Consider the following 23,152-nt stretch of genomic DNA (forward strand, 5'->3'; position numbering starts at 1 on the left):
TTAATGCGTATGAAGGTTCGGTTACAAGCTCAATGTTTACAAATCTGTTTTGTAAACTCTCTAACAGTGTGTGTGTGTTCTATCTCTCTATCTCACTTGTCTGCTTGTCTCTATGCCTCTAATGAGAGGTGAACACACTGCATGGGTATAAATACCCAACACAGGATGTCTGTCCGAAGGATCATGTTGACTGCTCGATAGATGATCTATCGAGCATCCAGCTCTCGAAGGATACACATATACCTCGAAGGATGGCATATCCTTCGAGGTCCATCTGCATCTATCGAAGGTTAACTTTCGAGCTTATCGAAGGATCTAAATCATCCTTCGATGTCTCATCCTTCGAGACAGACAAATTACAACCATATTCAAACTGTTTGTCCAAGTCAAACCAGGAGGATGGTTGACTTGGTCAAACTCACAGGCCTAACAAGGACATCGTTTTACATCGTGACCGAATACAGACAAAGTACAGACACAAATGCACCAACAAAACTGTCTGAGAACTGCCACAATAGCAGTTACAAATGGAGTTTAAGTGGTTGAGATTTAATCTTAACCAAATCCAATGGTGGAGATTGATTTAAAAGTTGATTTGGCATACTATATATAACTGTATAGCAATATTCACATAAGTTACACATATATTTCCAAGACTCAAATTGGTTTTATCCATGTTTTTGTCATTTACTTGTCTCCAATAGTAGGCATACATACTAAAACAAACAATAAACTTTAACATTGATGACTTCAACTATTGTGAATATCAAATCGTACACAGCATATGCTTAGGATTTTATCCTTAGGAAACTCGCGGGCAATTTCCAGTGGCATTTTTTATCTACTTATATTTCTTATAAATTCTTGTGTTCAAGAAATTAATCTCAAAATGGCACTCAAAGTTTTACGGGCGCTTGATGTCGCCAAGACACAATATTACCACTTTAAAGCAATCATAATCGCAGGTATGGGTTTATTTACTGATAGTTACGATTTATTTTGTATCCCTCTCGTCATGAGCATGATAGGAAGGATATATTACCCTAAGGTAGATAGAACCGTGGACCCAAAGAAATGGTTTGAGGTTCCAACCGTTATTGCCTCCACAATGTTTTGTGTCACGCTAATGGGGGCTGTGATTGGTCAACTGGTTTTCGGCCGGCTTGGAGACCGTGTTGGACGCCGTCGTGTGTATGGTGTTTCTCTGGTGATGATGATTGTGGCATCTATTGGATGCGGTTTAACACTCTCAAAATTGCCGTTAATGGTGTTTGTGAGCCTTGGGTTCTTTCGGTTCTTGCTAGGGATTGGAATCGGAGGGGATTACCCGTTATCAGCCACGATTATGGCGGAGTTTGCCAATAAGCGGACTCGTGGAGCGTTTATTGCGGGTGTGTTCTCCATGCAAGGGTTTGGGATACTTATGAGTTCGCTCGTTTTCATGATTGTGTGCTCCATTTTCGAAGCTAGCGCCAACAAACACAATCTAGAGAAGCCGTCGGAACTTGCACCGTCAGTAAACATTGCTCCGGTCCCACCTGAATCGGACATGGCATGGCGGCTTATTCTCATGTTCGGTGCGATTCCAGCATCTATGACTTATTATTGGCGGATGAAGATGCCTGAAACCGCTCGGTACTAACAACTCATTCATTCCATATAGTGACTGTTTTCGGAAAATCCTGAAAATGAACATTTTAAAACTCAACTCTTACAAAAAGAAAATATTTTAAAGGTTTAATCTTATGGTGATTTTGTAATCTTATGATGCAATTTTATAAAAAAAATAATAATAACATATGAAGAAGATATAAAATGTTCCAAAAGTTATATTTTTTCCAGGTTTGCCCCTCCATCTTATTTTTAATGGTTTTGAGTGAGTTTTTTAGTTTTCTCACATTTAACTAGTTTTCTCATTATCAGCTTAATTTCTACTTATTTTTTCTAAAATTCTTTAGATCGTAGGGAACCGTCGAAGAATTTTTCCGTTTATTTTTAGATAAAAAAAACTAATCTGTATAGTATATATAAAACACACACATGTGTGTCTAATATATATATGCACCGTGTATATGTCTAATAAAAAAACTAATTTGTATATGTGTACAGTGTATATATGTGTATGTATATCTGCACTGTGTATATGTATTGTGTGTATACTATGTGTGGTATGTATAACCCCCGTTGCCCTTTGACGCTGCGACAATGGTGTAAATTTTGGAAAAATTTGATGTTTAGCCGATTTTGTTACCCTTTTTTTAAATATTGCCCTAATAAGAATTTTCTATATGGGTATAGTATATATAAAACACACACATGTGTGTCTAATATATATATGCACCGTGTATATGTCTAATAAAAAAACTAATTTGTATATGTGTACAGTGTATATATGTGTATGTATATCTGCACTGTGTATATGTATTGTGTGTATACTATGTGTGGTATGTATAACCCCCGTTGCCCTTTGACGCTGCGACAATGGTGTAAATTTTGGAAAAATTTGATGTTTAGCCGATTTTGTTACCCTTTTTTTAAATATTGCCCTAATAAGAATTTTCTATATGGGTCACTGCCTTGAATGCCACTCCAAACACCCTAATCCTATTATTAATGGAATCTATGTTCGCCGAAGGACTTCAACCTTCAACAACACAGGAAGGGACACTTTTGTTACACAGCTAGGGGCCAGGTTTTTTTTAACTATCAACTGATCATGGTTTTCTATAAACACTGATTCCACAGATTCACGGCTTTGGTAGAGAAAAACACATTACAAGCAGCAAGAGACATAGGGAAAGTGATGAACCTACCATTAAGTACAATCCAAGAAGATGTCGAGATGATAAACACACCCAACACTCGTGCTGCTTTCTCCAACACCTACCCTTTCTTCTCTCGTGAATTTCTCCGACGACACGGTCGTGATCTCATTGCGGCATCCATAAACTGGTTTCTTATCGATATCGTCTTTTACAGTCTTAACTTGTTCCAATACCATGTATTTAGTGGCCACTTAATTCCAAAGATCCAGATGAATATATACAAAGATGCATTGCAGATCGCAAGATTCCAAGCACTCATTGCAATATGTGCAACCATTCCTGGATACATCTTGACTGTTTACATGATTGATCACATCGGGAGAGTTAAGATTCAAGCAATCGGGTTCTTTTTCATGGCGGTAAGCTTGTTTACAATCGCGAAAGTTAACATGAATGGGGATCATCCAAATCTCTTCATTATCCTCTATGGGTTTACTTTCTTTTTTTCCAATTTTGGGCCAAACACCACAACCTTCATAGTTCCGGCTGAGCTTTTTCCAGCGAGGTTTCGTGCAACTTGTCATGGGATCTCGGGTGCGGTTGGAAAAGTAGGCGCGATAATTGGGTCGATAGGGTACGTGTGGGCTTCTCGCGATCCTCCAAACGGGCTTGGGGTGTCGACTACGTTGATGGTGATGGGTGGGGTTTGTGGTTTAGGGTTTTTTGTGACATATTTTTTTACTAGAGAGACAATGGGACGGTCGTTGGAGGAAAATGAGAATGTTGATGAGCTTACGGGTGTTTGGTTTGTTAGATTTTGGCCTCACAAGTTTTCGGCTAGAAGAAATGAAGTAAAAGGTTTTGGGTTACTAGAAATGAATTAAAGAAAGATGCATGATGTCTCTTGTGTAAGAATAATTTTTATGGAAAGTTCGGAAATTCACGATAGATATGTTTACTCACTTCTTAACAAAATAGACGTTGACTTTTAAATGTCGATTAGACGGTAAATTTGGAGACGAAGCTGGCAAAAATTGCCGACTAAGCGAGCAATCAACATCTATTTTAATAATTTGATTGGTAACTTGTCTATTTTAATAATTTTCCCTATTAAGTTTGTCTTGCATCACTTGTATTAATTAACATTTAAGGTGGTTACGTGTTTTAGTTATATTTTACATCTCCATTTCTCAAAACTGGTTGTCTGATATGAAATGCAAAAGTAGAGTGTATTTATGCATTGGTTGGATATTTTTTTGGTCGTTTCAAGAGTAGGGGTGACCAAGCGCTTTGTAGACCATGCCTCGTCTACAAATCCTGGTTCAAAGTTTAGTGACTATTTAAGGACCATTGGTCCCAAAAAGTATATAACTACGTTAAGAAACAAAGTTACCAATATTGTTGTCATTTGGCTCATTTAATTTTGTTATCAACCTTTTGATTTTCCGTAGAAATAGAAAGTATATGTAACACTTGATTCGCGAATTACACTTTAGAACCCATCGTCTGGGAAAAGAATTCAAAAAAAATATCCAAGTCGTATGTTTGAAGATATGGGCTGTATGTTTATGGTGCCATCCGTAATTTCAGGTCGAGGTCGTGACAACTGACACGTCGTAATGACTCATTAAACATAAGGCAATATGGAAAAGATGCAGCTCGATCGTATCTTTCACAGAAAATTCTATAAATAGGAGACTAAAGGAATTTCATTCGTATTTGTTTTAGTTCTACGTAAACTCTTCATTTGTGAGAATCCCAAGCTTTCGATACCTCTTTTAGGTGTTGTGAGCTGGTTATATTTAGTGCGCTTGTCGAGGAAAGCTCTTTCGACTGCCGCAGATAACCGTCAGGTATAGTTCTGTTTCCGTTTAAGGTCAGGTTAATTAGGACAGAATTATAGGATAATTGCCTTGGACAAAGGTTTAATTAAGATATGTGACTTTTATGCATGTATGATAATTACCTTGCCAAGCTTAGGACTTAACCCCTGCTAATTTATTACCAACCGTTGCCATACCAGACGGAGGTGAGTTCTATGAGTGCTTTCAAATGTGAATATGCCTCTCAACCCGTATATTTTGAAATATGCCAAAACATCGATTGTTATACGCATGTGATGCGTCATAAAAACTAAAACATACATGCATGTATAGGGAACCCTACATGTCATCTGCAATTAAGCGGGGATATCAATTGATAGTTAAGTTGAAATCAGTTTATCACGTCCACCCTGTTCTAGACGGTGTTGCAGTATATAAGCAAAAATTACGTGTTTCAGAACCAAAAAAAAAATGAAACTTACAATGTGTGAATTCTAGTGACACGTTAAAATTTGAATTTGATTTATGTGTATATGTTACTTACTATGTTTTCATTGTCCATTTAAAACCCTTTCCTTAAGATTTCTACATCTATTTTTTTATATGATCTGATTCTATATTTGAAATGCTTCGTTCGAGTATAATTGAAGAAGAAAGAAGGGGATGTGTGTAAGTACATATGTAAAATAATAATTATACAAACACTTGAAGAAAATGTTAGTATTAAGGGTCAAGCCTTTTACTTAGAACGATAGAAATCTGGATATAAATTTTAAGATTTTGTTTGAAGAACCAAAAAAATCCGATCATCCAGCTAAAGTTGACATATTTATATTTGTAATCCAAATGTTTTCAATCAAATATGAAGGTTATGGTTGCTACTCATTGTATATTTGTATGTTGATTATACTTGTTGATTATATGTTGACTATACCTTTTTTAGTATTCAATTGAATAGAAAATGGTAATGATCAAGAACACCGTTGTATTAAGCAGTCTGTTGTATTTGATCAATATTATTAAATCATTAAAAAAATAAATTAATATTTGAAAATTCTTATAATATAGTATGTTGTATTTGATCACAACGAAATTGTAATTGAAAATTAGTCCGTTGTATTTGATCATCTGAGAACCGTTGTAATTGAATCTTTTTATTTAATTATAGATGATATAAATTATTTTTAAAAATCTTTTAAAACGGTTTTGTTGTAAAACTATGGTCTATTAGCAACTAATATATAAGTATATAAACATGGGAACAAAACTATAAAATCATGTAGAGAATAGAACATGGAGAATTCTTATTCATTAATCACTATTCACCATATACAAATGCCTCTATATATTTAGGCATATACATTAATACTAAAGAACTTGAAAAGATAAGAGTTATGTATGTGGAGAGTCACCAAATAAATGACTTATTCATAACACTCCCCCTTGACTATCCACATACCTTTAATACGCTTGGTGATACTGCCTCGTTAAAAACCTTGCTAGGGAAAACCCAGTGGGACAAAACCTCAGCTAAGGGAAAAAGAGTGCAGCACGTATTTTCTTATTCTGATACTTTTGGATCAGGTATGTTGCCTCGTTAAAAACTTTACTAAGAAAACCCAATGGGACAAAACTTAGTTAAGGGAAAAGAGTGCAACTTGAAAAAATCCCCCCTCATTATAATATGTATCCTTTAAGTAACATGTGTCCATCTTCCTCGAATGTTACTCAAAACTTTTGTAGAATAATTTGTTGTTTGATGCCTTGAAGTGCAATACTTTATATTGAGTAATGTTGTAAAATCTTCTTGTGAGACTTCTAGTGCTTCCTCTTGCAAGCAAATACCATAAGATCCACTACTATGTTGTGTTACATTCTTTACATCTACAAGACTAACGAAACTAGTTATCATAGGTTAGTAAAATATAAACACATATCATTCTTACCTTTAGGGTATCGACATATCTGCTTTACCATTCAAATGTCTCCTCATTGTACACGTGCTATATCGTGTTGATAAATTCAAATAAGAAAAACATATTATGCATAGATAGAAAGAAATATTAATGCACAATTGCACTTTAGCCATGGTACTTTTGGAATGAGAATCCCTACTTTGGTAGGAGATGATAATAGTCATTTCTTATAAAAAATGACTTAACAACCTTTAACATACTTTAAGGTTCAACTATGTCCATACTAAAATATCCAAACATCATCTTCTAGATGTACTTGAGGGATTAGTAAAATATGATTACATATATACTATAACTGCAGTTCGAGTAATAATTAGATTGTGCCAAGGTCATTCAAAAATTCTCCCTCTAAAAGCTCGACAATTTCTCTCAATGATGCCTAGAATCATTACTGTAAATTGCGATTATAGTGAACTTTTAAAAGTAGAATGTTCATAGAACATGGCTAATTTAATTAAACTTATATCCCTCTTTATGTGAATATCTCGAATTGTACAACACTCGACCCAACTATTTTAGTCCATACGTATTTTGTCAACTTCATATAATACGTTCTTGCGGTTTTTACATCATTAATGCTTCTAGCATTATCAATCCATGAGGGAATTCTTTCCATCTTATCCAAATATGCATGTGCTTTCACTCTTTAGAAGTTTTGCTACATAAATTTTGCCCTTTTAACACATAGATATCTATATCATATGTAAAAATATCATGAACACCTACTTTTATCTCAAAAATCTATATTGTACCATGTTTGTACACTGTGTACATTGAGATGCCATAACAACCAGGTACGCATTTTCTATGTATGTTTATTGGAGTATTGGTGCACAATAATTACATCCATAAGGTGTTTCAATTAACCTCTTAAGCACTCAAATGCTTTAGGATACTCATGGGGAGTTCCAGTTATATTCAATTCAATAACATATACAACATGTATATGTATTCAGATCTGAATTTACGTAATAATCATAATATTCTCGAGAACTTATTTTATATGACTTAGTATCAAGTGATACGTAACTTTCATAAGACGCGTGTCAATTCTCTTTTATATATTACCAGACTAATAAGATATTGGAAAGTCAATGCATCCAACACTGAAGAATACGTTTTCTCATAATCAATCATTGGTATTTGTGAAAATTCTTGTGCCACCAATTTTGACTTATATCACTTAATTTGATTTTCACATGATTCGCCTAAAAGACACTTTTGTATCCAACATATTTTACAACTTCAGTTGTATGGACTGTTGGTCCAGAAACTTTCCATTTCATTAGAGAACTAAACTCTACCTTATTTGCGTCTTTCTATTTTGGCCAATCATTTCTTAATATTCATTCATAGGCAGATCTTAAATCTTGATCCTCATCATTTAATCATTTTAAGCGCTACAATATATACAAAAGTATAACGACGTCGATTTTTATTTTGATTCCATACATATGTTAGACATGATACAACTTATCGAGATCTCTTTGTTTTCAGGTACCTGAGGTCCTTCTTGAACCATCATGTCTATTATCTCTTCAGGAGATCTTATTACTATAACCTCGACTTGACCATCTTAATTACTTGCTCCAACTTTCGAGGAATTTTATTATTGGAATCAACTAGTCTACCACGCTTTAGGCGTGCAATAGACTCATTACAAAAATATATTATGTCCTCTTGGGACACAAATATAATTGGAGCATAAGCAGTTGATTATGTGACTTACTTAGTCAGTCTATTTAGGTCAGTGAACTTGTCTAGTAATTTGTTCTTTAATATTGGTAAATGAATTATACTTTAAACATCTAGTTCATAGTTTATAGTCTGAGGATCAAGATGACATGATAATTCATTTCACTTTTCACTTTCCAACTGCTTGTTATCTCTCCCTAATGTTGGGAACATTCATTCACTAAAGTGAAAACCAATGAGCCATAAATGAATTTCTCCCTAATGGCTTTAAGTACATAGACGATTATTTATACCCAACATATTCTCAAACTTTTTAGAAGTCTCATCTTTGTGCGGTGTGGTGGATGAGTTTCAATATATGTCGCATAACCAAAATCGTTGATGAGACATATTTGGTTCCTGACCAAAAACCAACTGTATGGGGAGAACTATAACTTATTGGCTTGATGTGAATTGATAGTACTATATATAAAATTACATGTACCTAAATGAACTTTTGCTCCTCTCATGATCATTGGCTTTGTAACCAATAGTAGACGTTTAGTGATCATCTCAACAATAACACTTATTCCAATGATTATTAATAATTTGGGAATCAAATTCACTATTATCAAATAAATATACTAATCTGGATTAATATGCTTGCTGTCACATTAGCTAAGCCATAATCACACAAGCTTCAGGTTGTGGATTTGATAACCATTTAGACGATGCATCGATTTTAAAACACTAAATGGTGTCATGTTTGTATATTTATTTCCGTTATCATTTCCAGAATATTTGGGGATTCACACCCTACTTTTGTTGATCAGTACTTAACTTCACTTGAGAGCAAACATGACATGTATACTTATCAAGACAAATCTTATGGTTCTTCGATACTTTTCACATCATCATTAATGACTCGGTGTGGTCTAACCGGTCATGCCAACTAACTAAATACTTATGATCCATAAAACTTTGGATTATGATCGCATATGTATTACTTGCACGTATGTAATACAAAATGTAAGATACAAGAGAATGAACTTCAAAGTTTAAACCATCATGTTCTATGGTCATTCCTTAGTTTGCCACTTTTGGTGGTCCATCTCATTATGACTATTGTTACAATTCTAATAGTCGATCTCATCATGACTATCATTTTAATTATTGTAGTCGATCTCATTATAATTTCTAATGGTTGATCTCATTATCAACATGACCATCATTGTATTTTTCTCAATGATCATAATGATCAATATATATTATTTCATGGATCAAAGTAAAACCAAACAATTTTCACGGTTTCCATTATTTACTCGGACATATAAATCTAAATTCATTTAGAACCTTTTGTTTCTTTTTAATGATATTGCTACCTTAGGATCATATTTAAGGTTCGACAAACAAAGTTTGTTTTATCTGATTTTCCTTTATAAATAAACTTCTCTTTGTTGTCCGAGTCATATAATATTACCGGTCTAACATCTCACGACCATTTAAAACTTGATAATGAGATACATGGAGTATGACACTTTGGGTGTCAAATCTACGCACATTTCTCCTCTTTCATGAGAGTGACAATAAACCATGATCTGGTTTAATCGTTCTATTCAATATTATCGATGCAAAGAAATGATAGCATATAGAATACAAGATATAGATAGCAACAAATCATTCAATACATGATCTCATAGCATGTCATCATATAAAAACAACTTATAATAGGCCTTTATGAAATAAGAAACCTTTTCATCACTAATAAGCAAACGTATATAATTTATGTAATAACTTATCATGGTATAACCAATCACAAAGATATGATATAACCAATTACAAAGATATCTTATATATATTCGTTACTTACTTTGAAACTTAAACATATATCTCTTTCAAGTTCTCAGATCATTTATTATTTGAGAATTGGAATATTGATGAACTACATAGCGTACTCAATTTTTTTCTTCTCAAATATTGATATTAAAAAAAACTAATGACATCAAATAAACAATCTATATATTGCACATATGAATCATATAGCAATGGTCATTATTTTATACAAGCAATAATAATAGTTAATCAAAAATTAAATTATTAAACATTATGACATAGCCTAATGAATGTATGAGAAATACTGACATCGCTAGAAAAGGTTTCTCTAATAACAAAAAATGATATCTAGCAATAGGAATCAATTACATGAATTTCTTATATGCAAAATTTGTTATAAATGCTAGTATAACCCTACTATAAATACCAAATGTTATTTTTATAATCATGCTATAACAATAATAATACATTGCATTATAGATTGTATAGTTTATTTAAAACTAAATCACGTGATGTTTCCAATGAGCACTACACATATAACTCATTTATATCTAATTGTGTAAAAGTCCTTTGGCATGCTATATATTAACAATGACTAATGAAAACAATTAATTACGATCCACATTTAACTCATTTATATCTAATTGTATAAAAGTCCTTTGGCATGCTATATATTAACAATGACTAATGAAAACAATTAGTTGTGATCCACATTAATATTTTATCTGTTTTTTATGGCCAACAAGCAAATAATTTCAGGTAAAGGAATAAAAAGGACTTCACTTGGGGTTTAACAGAAAAAGTGTATATATTATGTCATTGATTGAGTACTAAAACTTTATGAGATAAGACTAGTAAAACTTTATGAGATAAGATATTCTTTTCGATCAATTAAAAAGCATAAAACTTTTTTTTAAATAAATTATCATGGTATAATTAATTATAATGTAACAAAAAAATATCTCACGTATACATATCTGTCATGTTAATTTGAAACTATGATTTTAACATATCATCATTTGTTTACTAGTAAATAAGCCCACCTTTTTTTTTAACTTTCTACAATAATAAATTATGTAGTTCCATATAATCGTAAAAGTATCATAAGGGTCTCAATGCTATAAATATAATATCTTACCATGCAAATATTTCAAATATTCATATATAACATCTATCTGATCCAACTTTATGAATAAGATACCAACTCATCAATATAATCAAAATCACCATAACAAAAAACAAATTTAATTAAATCCAATTACTTGGTGTATGCTCTTGTGTTTCTATGCAACCATCTAAATTCATTTTTTACCACTGTGTTCATATATTCTTATCCAAGCACTAGAAATAAATTAAGAAGTAGCCTACATATTGTTCATTAAAACTAGGGGGAATACCCGTGCGATGCACGACATACATAATAGTTATTGTTTTTTCCTGGAACGACGACTGATATAGATAGTGCGTGACACGGTACGAAAGTGCGAATATAGTATAGATTTTAAAACAAAAACCGGGGTTTTTTAAAGTTAGCCGTTTGACCATGGTTATTTTGACCAAAGTCCACTCCTCATTCGGCGCTTTGTGGTAGCACCACCAGTCAAAAAAGGCCCAAAACATCCGAGGGTACAGTGTTCCCCCACGTTTTTAAGACGCTTTGAGAGAGGTTTGCGCCCCACCACATGTGGTCTCACAAAACTTCAAATCTATGGACGTGTGGTTTCTCAATCCTCTTCAAAAGACGTCACAGTTTTCAATTTTTTTTATTTTTTCTTTTTCATTGTGTTTTAAATTGTGTAAAATAGATGTTATATATATATATATATATATATATATATATATATATATATATACATATTATACTACATACACATATACATATAAATTTAGTTTTAACATCTAAAAGTCAAATTGCAGGTTTTGAGTTTATAAACCAACAAAATTAACAAATCCTAACAGTTCTTCAAGTGTTTAATTATATAATCTATATATTTATTTACTAAAATTTATTACAATTAACCCAATACTTAATAAATAGGGTATGCAGGACTTAAAAAGTGTTATCTGGACACGTATGTCACTCCAGCTTGCCAATCTTGTGTACCGACTTCAGGGTAACATTTTCAGATGCCTGCAACACATCTGGTTATAAAAGTAAAAAATAAACAAAAAAGATGTTTTAGATTTTTACCCTGGTCTCAAACTTAATGTAGTTGTTTAGTCCATTTAATTAAATTTTATTTTTAGTTGACGCATAGGTACAATGTAGTCCTCTATTTGTGACAATTGTCATTGTGCTTATAGTCATGTGATGTTGTTTTAATACCCGTTAACCAACTCGTTTCGCCTCTATTTCTCAGTTATTTAAAGAAGCAACATATACATCAGAAGTAAATTTCTAAAGATAATGGTGAACCGTCAATGGTACAATAAACTTACCTCAAGACTACCATTTGCTAAACTGGTAGTGTATCTCAGAGTCCAGAAATCCCGTGCTAGAGCTATTTCAATTAATATATGGAGAAAAGGAAGAGCCGCATTGATTAAACATGGTCATAAAGGCTTGTACTATTTCATTAAAGTTAATTGTAATATTAAGTATTAGTTATCTAATAACCAATCAATCCTTTAAGGTGAATTGTTATGAAAAGTCTATAAACCCTAACTTAAACATTAATATATGGAGAAAAGGAAGAGGCTCATTGATTAAACATGGTCATAAAGGCTGGTACTATTTCATTAAAGTTAATTGTAATGCATTTAAAGCAACCATAAATTTTGATTTTAAATATAAGATATAGCTAAACTTAGAAATTGTTTACTGAAAGTTGAAGTTAAAATAAATCATATTCAGATAATTATTTTTTATATGCAAATTCAAACAGACCTATCAAAATATGTAGGAAAACTCCATGCAAGTCTAACTCCGTCACGCTTAAATTCATGTAACCTGAATGCGGTTCATTACTTATTTAACCCATTTATTTAAATAGGCAGGCGAGTAGTAATCGGGTTGGTGGGTTGTAAAACTCTGTTAATTTTACCAGCATGGTGGAAGTCAATATTCTACCAGCATCATTACATCCAACTTTTTAAAAGTAAACAAATGGTTTGATAATATGAAAACTATTTCAAATGAATATTAGTAATGTATAAATTTAAACGAACATTCAAATGAAAATAAAGAATGGTTACAAACGAACGCAAATAAGAGAGAGGACAGACATAAAAGAAAGTCAATCATCGAACATAAATGAACGAAAATAAACGAACATAACATTGAACCTCCAATTCGTTTACGGGTTGCACCTACTTCTGTTTAAAGCAAGATGTATAGATTATGCAACATACCTTAACCACGCGTGTGTGTGTATGTGAATATATGTTTTTAACTTGATCCGGATAAATAGATTTGAGCCAACAGAAAGCGAACCGGGGACTAAATAAAAAATGGAACCCAACTAAAAGCGAAAACCAAGGAAACTGAAACCAAACCTAAACGAACCAAAAAACAAAACCAGGCCGAAATGAATGAACCTTTACAAACTGAATAATTTTACCGAAACAAATAAGCTGAGACAAATAATGTTGCTGAAATGAAAACCGAACCTGAACCAAAAACAAATAAAGCGAATCTAACCGGAAAGGAAACTAAATTTACACAAAACTAAAAAAACTGAAAACGGAACAAAAAACGTAAAAGATCTTACCGAAACGAACTCAAAAAACTTAGATCGAAACAAAACAATTGCTGGGAAAAATCAAAACCAAAACGATGCAAAAAAATAAAACAACCTAAAACCAAACCGAAACCAAAAACTGATAAAAGTAAACAAAATTGATTCAAAATCGACCCGACAATAAAAACGGTCACGTTAATAAAGTGTTCACCTTCACACCTGGCAGGGGTGATTAGTATGTGGTAGCAAAACAATCAAATAGTTAACGAACAACAAAAATGCAGGTACCTTAGCAACGGTAGTGACGGTTAGTGACTATCAATTGTTCGGAGATTACTTTGAATCAAGAGTTAGTATGCTAATGGGCTATTAAGCAGTTACTAATAAATAACCGAGTCACTAACAGCTCTATTAACCAAAAATATTGCACCAGTTCTACTAAAATTGTTAAATAACAATTGATAGTCCTAATTATTAACTCTAACAACATTAGCATACTAAAATTATTATTGACTATCAGCTAATTATTTATTACTAAAATTTTGTATTAACTTTATTCTGCAACATATTCTTTATAAACTATGCTTACCTTGACATAACCTAATAGCTATATTTCCTTATTAGAAGTCAATGATAATTGAAAATTAGTACATATTATTACCTTGCTGGTGAACACATTTACTCTATGTTTAGGGCACAATTTGATTAGGTTGCTGATACTGAATTGAATATCACACCAAATTACAATAGCAGTTTATATTGCTACAATTCACCCAAATCAAGCACCTTAAATAAGTCAGTGTTTCTCTATATTCAAAAAACGAACTATAACTGACGATCATTAAATTGCAACAGTCAATTCAATCCAAATACTGCAATAGAAACATAAAATCTACCACAATTCGTTGGTTAATCACGTATAGTTCTTAATCGATTAGAATCAGAAAAAGGAAATTGACTCACTGTAACTTCAAATCAGGAAGAAGGCGAACAAAGAGGCGGAGTTTTTCGAAATCAATGACCCCTGTCTTTCATTGTTATTCCTTGAATGAGGTAAGCAAGACCCCATACTACACACTGCATACACATACATAAAAATTGGGTTCAATATTATTTATATAAACACCGATTGGAAACCCTCACATTGCATTTGATGAAACCCTAATCAATATAAACACACACACTAACACTCACGAATCAAATTTATAAAAGGAAAAATTCAGGTTGTTTTTACCTCTTGCTGCTCCAAATCTTCATTACCATACATTATCTTCATCTTAGAAATATATATATATATATATTGCACTTAAAGGTTGTTGGAGAGTCGGAGGATGATGTGTAATTAAAGGAGCAAGTAAATGACCCATTTTGATTCCAACTGAAGTTGCCGACTGATGGAGAGCCTGATGGAGAGCCTGTGCAGGAGATCAATCGAAGATATATGTCTGAGAGTTGTGTGCCTAATCGATGAAGATCTTCAATTAGGGAGAAGTTAATTATGGATTGGAGAGCATATATTGAGAGGCGAAGGATGAGTATCACGGACTCCAAAGTCCCCACAAACGCCAGCTAAACAACCCTTTCACTTCCGGAAGTCCTCTTCTCGTCATTGCATCCGTCTCCGGCGACTCCTCCACTACCTCATGTTCTTCCTTTGCACATTCTTCAACTAATGAGATGTCGTACGGAGGCGAAACCGAAACCTCTGGCGGAGGATTTAAAGCTTTTCTGGCGAACCTCCGATGACTCGCCTTCTCTTTCTTCTGGTTAGGTTTACGGCCGCGACAGTTAACCTGTTCACTACTGGTAAAGTTTTCTTCAATAGCTTCAATTACTTGATGAATTAGCTCTCGGTTAACAGACGTGTCCCACCGGAACCAGTAGTTCGTGTAATAATCGAAGCAATCGCAGTCGAATACCGGAGATTTGTGTGCGGCCGAAGCTTTCTTCTTATTGTAATTATCAGATGATCTAGGGTTTGTGGAATTATTTTTGTGGAATTATTTTTGACACAAATGATTAAAGTAATGTAACTTGTGATTATTAAACTGGAATTGTTTTTGACCCAAATGATTAAAGTAATGTAACTTGTGATTATTAAGTAAATTAAATGAAATTAATAGTATTCTTATAGGCTGGTGCATTTAAAAGGAATTTTTACATATATCCCCTTATTAAAAGCCCTTATTACATATTTGTCCAATCTTTAAAATCAATTACATATTTCCCCCTTTCTTTATGAAATTACCCTTTTACCTTTTTTCTTAATTTCTTATCTCTTAACTTCAAAATCAATCTAGTCAATACTCTATATGTTGTGATAAAATCTTTAAAATATTTCTTTGAAAAAAAACGGTCATACCCATTTTATAAAACAAGTGACCTTTTTACATATCTAGTTATTGGTTAAGTTTTAGTTTACATATTTTTTACAACCGACCCATTATACATTTAAATTTTAGTTAACTACACTAACAATTTACGTTAAAATATTGATTATCTAAAATATCTTATATAAAAAAAATATTGTTATATAATATACGTTTTTTTTTTCAAGTCGTAATCAATTTTTCTTTAGCCTAAATCTTAGTTCGATCATCAACATTTTAATTGTTTTGAAGCAGGAGCTAAATTTCCATTTTTTTTTATGTAATGCTATTTCAGAAATCTAATTGTCATGTTTTAAACATTCAAAATAATATTAAAAAACTGTTTTACAGCAAAAGTAAATTTTTAAACCATGGTCGCATGACTGTTTTCTTTAAAAAAAATAATGCTTAAGAGCTATGACGTATTATATATAAGCAAAACTTTCAATTTTCACATAACAGAGGCAGAAGCTTATAAAAAAAATAGGCAGGGCTTATAAAAGAAATGAATTCATATCATTAGGTTAATATCTTATTTGTAAACAATTATATTACACATTAAATCATAAAATATGTAAGTAATGGTATTAGAAAGGGGAAAAATGTAATAATCATTTAATAAGTTCATTAAGGGTAAAATAGTAATTCAATAGGAGTGATTTTAATAAAATGGGTAAATATGTAATATGTATGGTTTAAAAGGGGGAAATATGTAATTGATTTTATGGGTTGGGTATATATGTAATAAATGATCTTAGGACGGTGATATATGTAAATGACCTCATTTAAAACAACCATAAATTTTGGTTTTAAAATAGAACATATAACTAAACTTTAGAATATATATATTGTTATACAATATACGTTTGTTTTTTTCAAGTCGTAATCAATTTTTCTTTAGCCTAAATCTTAGTTCGATCATCAACATTTTAATTGTTTTGAAGCAGGAGCTAAATTTCCATTTTTTTTTTGTGTAATGCTATTTCAGAAATCTAATTGTCATGTTTTAAACATTCAAAATAATATTGAAAAAACTGTTTTACAGCAAAAGTAAATTTTTAAACCATGGTCGCATGACTGTTTTCTTTAAAAAAAATAATGCTTAAGAGCTATGACGTATTATATATAAGCAAAACTTTCAATTTTCACATAACAGAGGCAGAAGCTTATAAAAAAATAGGCATGGCTTATAAAAAAAATGAATTCATATCATTAGGTTAATATCTTATTTGTAAACAATTATATTACACATTAAATCATAAAATATGTAAGTAATGGTATTAGAAAGGGGAAAAATGTAATAATCATTTATTAAGTTCATTAAGGGTAAAATAGTAATTCAATGGGAGTGATTTTAATAAAATGGGTAAATATGTAATATGTATGGTTTAAAAGGGGGAAGTATGTAATTGATTTTATGGGTTGGGTATATATGTAATAAATGATCTTAGGAGGGGGATATATGTAAATGACCTCATTTAAAACAACCATAAATTTTGGTTTTAAAATAGAACATATAACTAAACTTTAGAATATATATATTGTTATACAATATACGTTTGTTTTTTTCAAGTCGTAATCAATTTTTCTTTAGCCTAAATCTTAGTTCGATCATCAACATTTTAATTGTTTTGAAGCAGGAGCTAAATTTCCATTTTTTTGTGTAATGCTATTTCAGAAATCTAATTGTCATGTTTTAAATATTCAAAATAATATTGAAAAAACTGTTTTACAGCAAAAGTAAATTTTTAAACCATGGTCGCATGACTGTTTTCTTTAAAAAAATAATGCTTAAGAGCTATGACATATCATATATAAGCAAAACTTTCAATTTTCACATAAAAGAGGCAGAAGCTTATAAAAAAATAGGCAGGGCTTATAAAAAAATGAATTCATATCATTAGGTTAATATCTTATTTGTAAACAATTATATTACACATTAAATCATAAAATATGTAAGTAATGGTATTAGAAAGGGGAAAAATCTAATAATCATTTAATAAGTTCATTAAGGGTAAAATAGTAATTCAATAGGAGTGATTTTAATAAAATGGGTAAATATGTAATATGTATGGTTTAAAAGGGGGAAATATGTAATTGATTTTATGGGTTGGGTATATATGTAATAAATGATCTTAGGAGGGGGATATATGTAAATAACCTCATTTAAAACAACCATAAATTTTGGTTTTAAAATAGAACATATAACTAAACTTTAGAATATATATAGATAACTAGAATTGAGACCCGCCGCAATGCGGCGGGGATTCTTTAGTTATAACTAAGTTGACCTAGGACCCGCACGTTATGTTAAACCTGTCAAACGGGAAAAAAATAGACCATGTAAAAACGTTCACCCATACACGCACGTTGCGTCGTGATAACTCGCAAAATTTAGAACGAAACGTAAAAACGTTAAACCAAAGACGCACGTTGCGATGTGTTAAGTCACAAAATTTAGAACCAAGCAAAAAGCGGAAAATTTGCGGAAAATGAAAACTATAAAGGATCAAAGTTGAAAGTAAAAAAAGTTGTGAAGGATAGATTGCAAAATATAAAATGTTTTGGGTTAAAAGTAAAAAAAATAGTTTTGGGTTAAAAGTAATTTATGAAATACTTTTGGGTGAAAAGTAAAAAAAATCAATTTTTTTTAAAACCCCTAAAGCCAAGGTTACGACAACCATATACATAACCATTTTTTCTTTTGAAAACCCCCAGAGCACCCCCTGCGTTACGGCGGGGCGTAAAACGATGTCAATTACAGTAGTAATGTCACACAACCGTGATCGACCACCAACGCTAACTCGACCTAAGATCTGCGTATTGCGACGAACCTGTCAAACATGAAAAAATAGAAGTAAAAAAGTTGAACCACACATGCACGTTGTGCCGTGTTAACTTGCAAAATTTGAAACAAAACATAAAAAAGTTGAACCACACTCATACGTTGCGTCGTATTAACTCGAAAAATTTAGAACTATACGTAACGAAACGTAAAAAACGTTAAACCAAAGACGAAAATTATAATTGACAAAAGTTGTGAAGTTAAATTGCAAATAATGAAAAATTTTGAGTTAAAGTTGAAAAAAAAACAAATTTTGTAGTATTAAAATTGCAAAAGACAAAAACCTTTGGGTTAAAACAAAAAAAAAATCAATTTTTTTTGAGAAATCCCCAAAGCACAAGTTACAAGTGTTTATGCATCAAAAAGTTACTTATTTATATATGGAATAATGAGTAATACGGTATCTAATATGAATGGGTAATTTTTTTTATCTATATCTTTTATGTATGCACCGAAATCAATATTTTGGGGTATATGTCCTCAATTCATTTTTTTTGTCTTATCAATAAACTAAAATATACTAAATAACAAAATATCAATATTTTTGCACTTAGAAATATATTATATCAAAAACTGAAACTTAAATAGTCCTCTAAAATTGTAAATACAACGGTATAACATCTCCATTATTTAAATAATCTTTTGAGATTGATATAAATTGAATCAAAACAGAGATTTAATTAAATAGTTAAATAATCTTTGAATTCGTTGTCCCATACAACAAACTCCCATTTCCAAATTAAAATTCAATTCAAATCAATATAATATTATAATTCGTCAATGCGTATCAACAGTATGTGTATATGTATTATGAGCAATAAGTTTTTATGTTGTTACCTTATTTGCCACTTGAGATAGGTTCATGATTGCGGAATGGAACGCCCCGTCAAACGAGCGATGGGTGGGATGTTGGTGATAGCTGTTGTCAAGTGAGACTCGCAGTTGGTGGCTCCAGTAGGCAATATTAACTTGAACAAAACAATAGAGAATCGCTGCCGCTATGGTTTTTTTTCGATAAAAACACCGTCGTGCTGATAACGTGTTGTAAAACTATGGTCTATTAGCAACTAATATATAAGTGTATAAACATGGGAACAAAACTATAAAATCATGTAGAGAATAGAACATGGAGAATTCTTATTCATTAATCACTATTCACCATATACAAATGCCTCTATATATTTAGGTATATACATTAATACAAAAGAACTTGAAAAGAGAAGAGTTATGTATGTGGAGAGTCACCAAATAAATGACTCATTCATAACAGGTTTTGCTTTTTTACAACCGTTGTAAATGAGTTTTTCGAAGTTGTTCTTGCTTCTTTTACAACGTTCATGAAACTCTTTTACAATGGTGACATACTTTTTAAAACGAAACATTTAAAAAGATGTACAACCGTTTTAAAAGACCAAAATCACCGTTTTAAAAGCTTTCTTTTTTGTACTAGTGTTACCCGCGATCGCGAACACCGACAGCACTGGTGACCCAGCCCGTCACCATTTCAAAGGAAATTCACTGCTTGAAGGCGCACTGTTATAAAACCTCTTAATCAACTGAAATCATTTTTGTTGCAGACCAGACTCAAACTCATAACCTTCACTTAAAAAGGTAATGAAGCTACCAATACACCCAAATAAAACGTAATTTATTGTTGACACGTAGAACGTGTAATTTACCAAAGGAATGTAATCATGAGATTAGAGTTACGAATATGGATATTTAATACAATAAAATAAATTGTATTCATAACAATTTTATGAATTTCTAGAACCATTATTTTTTAATAACTATAGGTTCAAATAAAAAGAAAATTTTTATAAGAATAAAAAGAATAAGTTTTACATTAATAAAAATATTTCATTTAATATGTGTATTTAGGGTTACTGTAAAGACATATAAATAAATTTAAAATTTCAACTAATTTATTCTATTCTCTTAAATTAGCTAAATATTAAAAGTGTAACTAGTTTTTAAAAAAATTATACTCTTTCGAGACAACTTAATTTACGGTGAATAACAATTTTTCAATAAACTGTAGGATTAATTTTGATATATGTAGGAGAAGGTGTAAGATAAATTTCGATATATCTAGTATATATGTATAATAAATTACAATATATGTAGGATAAATTTCGAAATGTGTAGAATAAAGTGTTTTTGTTTTTGCCTAATTAATGAGAGGGAAAATATTTAATGGTATAAGTTATAAATTATTTATTGTTTTATCATAATATTTTTTCTTCTTTTTCTTCTCACGTTAATTTTATTCTTAAATGATCTAGAGAGGTGTAGTGTATATATGTCAGGCTACTCTTGAGCTATTTGAAATCGACTCCCTAAAAGCTTAAAGCAAGACAAGCTAAAACGAGCTCCAACCCAAGTTGAACCTAAACTAAAGCTCGTTTAATGGGTCCAAAACTAGTCTTGCGAGTCTAAACAAGATTATTATTTATATAAATATAACAACTTTTATTAAAAATCTAAAATGATACACACACACACACATATATATAGAGAGAGAGAAAAAGTGTAAAATACAATAAGGCTTAACGTACATCACGTATCACAACGTCCATGATTATTTGATATAACATGCGTGATTATATCAAATTTTCATTTAGGCTGGGTTTGATCAATTTTCTCCAATTCGTTTCAATTTTCTTTTCATTTCACTTCAAATTGGCTATTGTTCAGTCAATTTCATCGAATTGGGTTTAAATTCATCGTTGATTTTGAAAAGTTTCATCAAAATGTCGACCCTCGAAATCAAACCGGAGAACAGAGGATGAAGAAACATGACCAAGCTTTGATTTAGATCGTAGAACAGAGGATGCAGGAACATGACCAAGCTTTGATTCGATTGGAGTCAAAGGGCAGTAACAATGGTTTCAGAGTGTAGAACAGGGATGCGATTTTTGAACTGGGAGGTAGGGCATGCGTGATTAATGTTTCCAACATGCGTGATTAGGTTTTTTGAGTTTATAACGTGCGTGATTTTCAAATGAACGTGCGTAATTTGGTCGCGTACGGGTCGTACGTTAAGCCGTAATGTACGTTAACTGGCCTCAATATAACTAAATAAAAAATATACAGTATCTTTACTATATAATAAAAGAAACCACTTTAGGGACCCTTGTCATCATATTAGGGCATCTCTTAAAGATAATTATTATTTTAGTTTAATCTCTTCTAATTAATTATATTATAGATAACCCTCCTACTAAATATTATTTAGTTTAATATCTTATGGATAATTATTATTTAGTTTAATCTTCTTCTCATTTATAATATTATTTAGAATAAATTACAAGTTTTGTCTTTTATCTTTATATGAAATTTCAGGCGGTGTCCTTTGTCTTTAAAGTTGATGAGTTTTGTACTTAATGTTTCAAAATCTTACACGTTACGTCCTTTACCCCTAACACTGTTAATTTTAACAGTTAAGTGAAGGGTAAATTGGTAATTTTACTTAATTATTTAAAAAACCATTTTGATAATAATTAAAACAAAAAGAGTTATACATAAAATAATAATTATTATACACCACCATCGCACCACCACCATCACCCGTTTGAACCGTGCCTCTCTTCGATGTCCACCTGCACCCATCGGTAAAAGTTTCACACAAAGCCACCAGTCACTTTCTTCTCGCATATGATGCTGACCCAATGTTCATAAGCTGCTAGGTTAAATAACGTCCGTTGAGGATGACAACAATCTTATCCATTTTCCATTCCAGATCCCAACATATCCCATCTCCAAAAATGATAAACATGTTAATTTTTCTATTACGTTGAAAGGATGCAAAATGAAACGAAACTTTTATAACAACAGTTTCATCAGAATAACTTCAAATCACCAATTGATTCAATAATAATAACATAATTTGCACATTTGCATCACTCGCTCCAAACCATGAAAAACCCCCAAATCGATGACCTAGAATCATATACCTCATACAAGAGAAAAATACATACTAGCAAACCATGTAATAAGCATTTCTAACAAAATTACATGAACATACATCATCTAAAACACAAATCAGGCAACAAAACATTCAAACGGAACTCGATAACAAAACAAATCGAATGAGAGATAGAATAAGGGGTGTGGAAGATCCCGTCGTCCATCGTCGTCCTTATCGAAGAGGCTAAAGGCTTCTTTGAATTCTGAGATCTGTTCAT

At 31.7% G+C, this 23,152-nt stretch overlaps 1 protein-coding gene across 1 annotated transcript; it reads left to right on the forward strand.

Annotated features, from left to right (window-relative positions):
• The first annotated feature begins 889 nt into the window (after positions 1-889).
• On the forward strand, positions 890-3,713 carry LOC110870891 (probable inorganic phosphate transporter 1-9). Its single transcript, XM_022119968.2, has 2 exons — positions 890-1,635; positions 2,746-3,713. The coding sequence occupies exons 1-2, from the start codon at positions 890-892 to the stop codon at positions 3,647-3,649; spliced, it is 1,650 nt and encodes a 549-aa protein (XP_021975660.1). The 3' UTR covers positions 3,650-3,713.
• Positions 3,714-23,152: the final 19,439 nt, after the last annotated feature.

The sequence above is a fragment of the Helianthus annuus genome, chromosome 8 (genome assembly GCF_002127325.2).
Source record: "Helianthus annuus cultivar XRQ/B chromosome 8, HanXRQr2.0-SUNRISE, whole genome shotgun sequence".
Classification (NCBI taxonomy): Eukaryota; Viridiplantae; Streptophyta; class Magnoliopsida; order Asterales; family Asteraceae; genus Helianthus; species Helianthus annuus.

What these genes read in the sequence shown, in the direction of transcription:
- LOC110870891 (XM_022119968.2), top strand. Translation starts at nt 890, where the DNA reads ATGGCACTCAAAGTTTTACGGGCGCTTGATGTCGCCAAGACACAATAT. An exon ending in AAGATGCCTGAAACCGCTCG is followed by an intron (nt 1,636 to 2,745) that starts GTACTAACAACT and finishes CTGATTCCACAG; the next exon opens with ATTCACGGCTTTGGTAGAGA.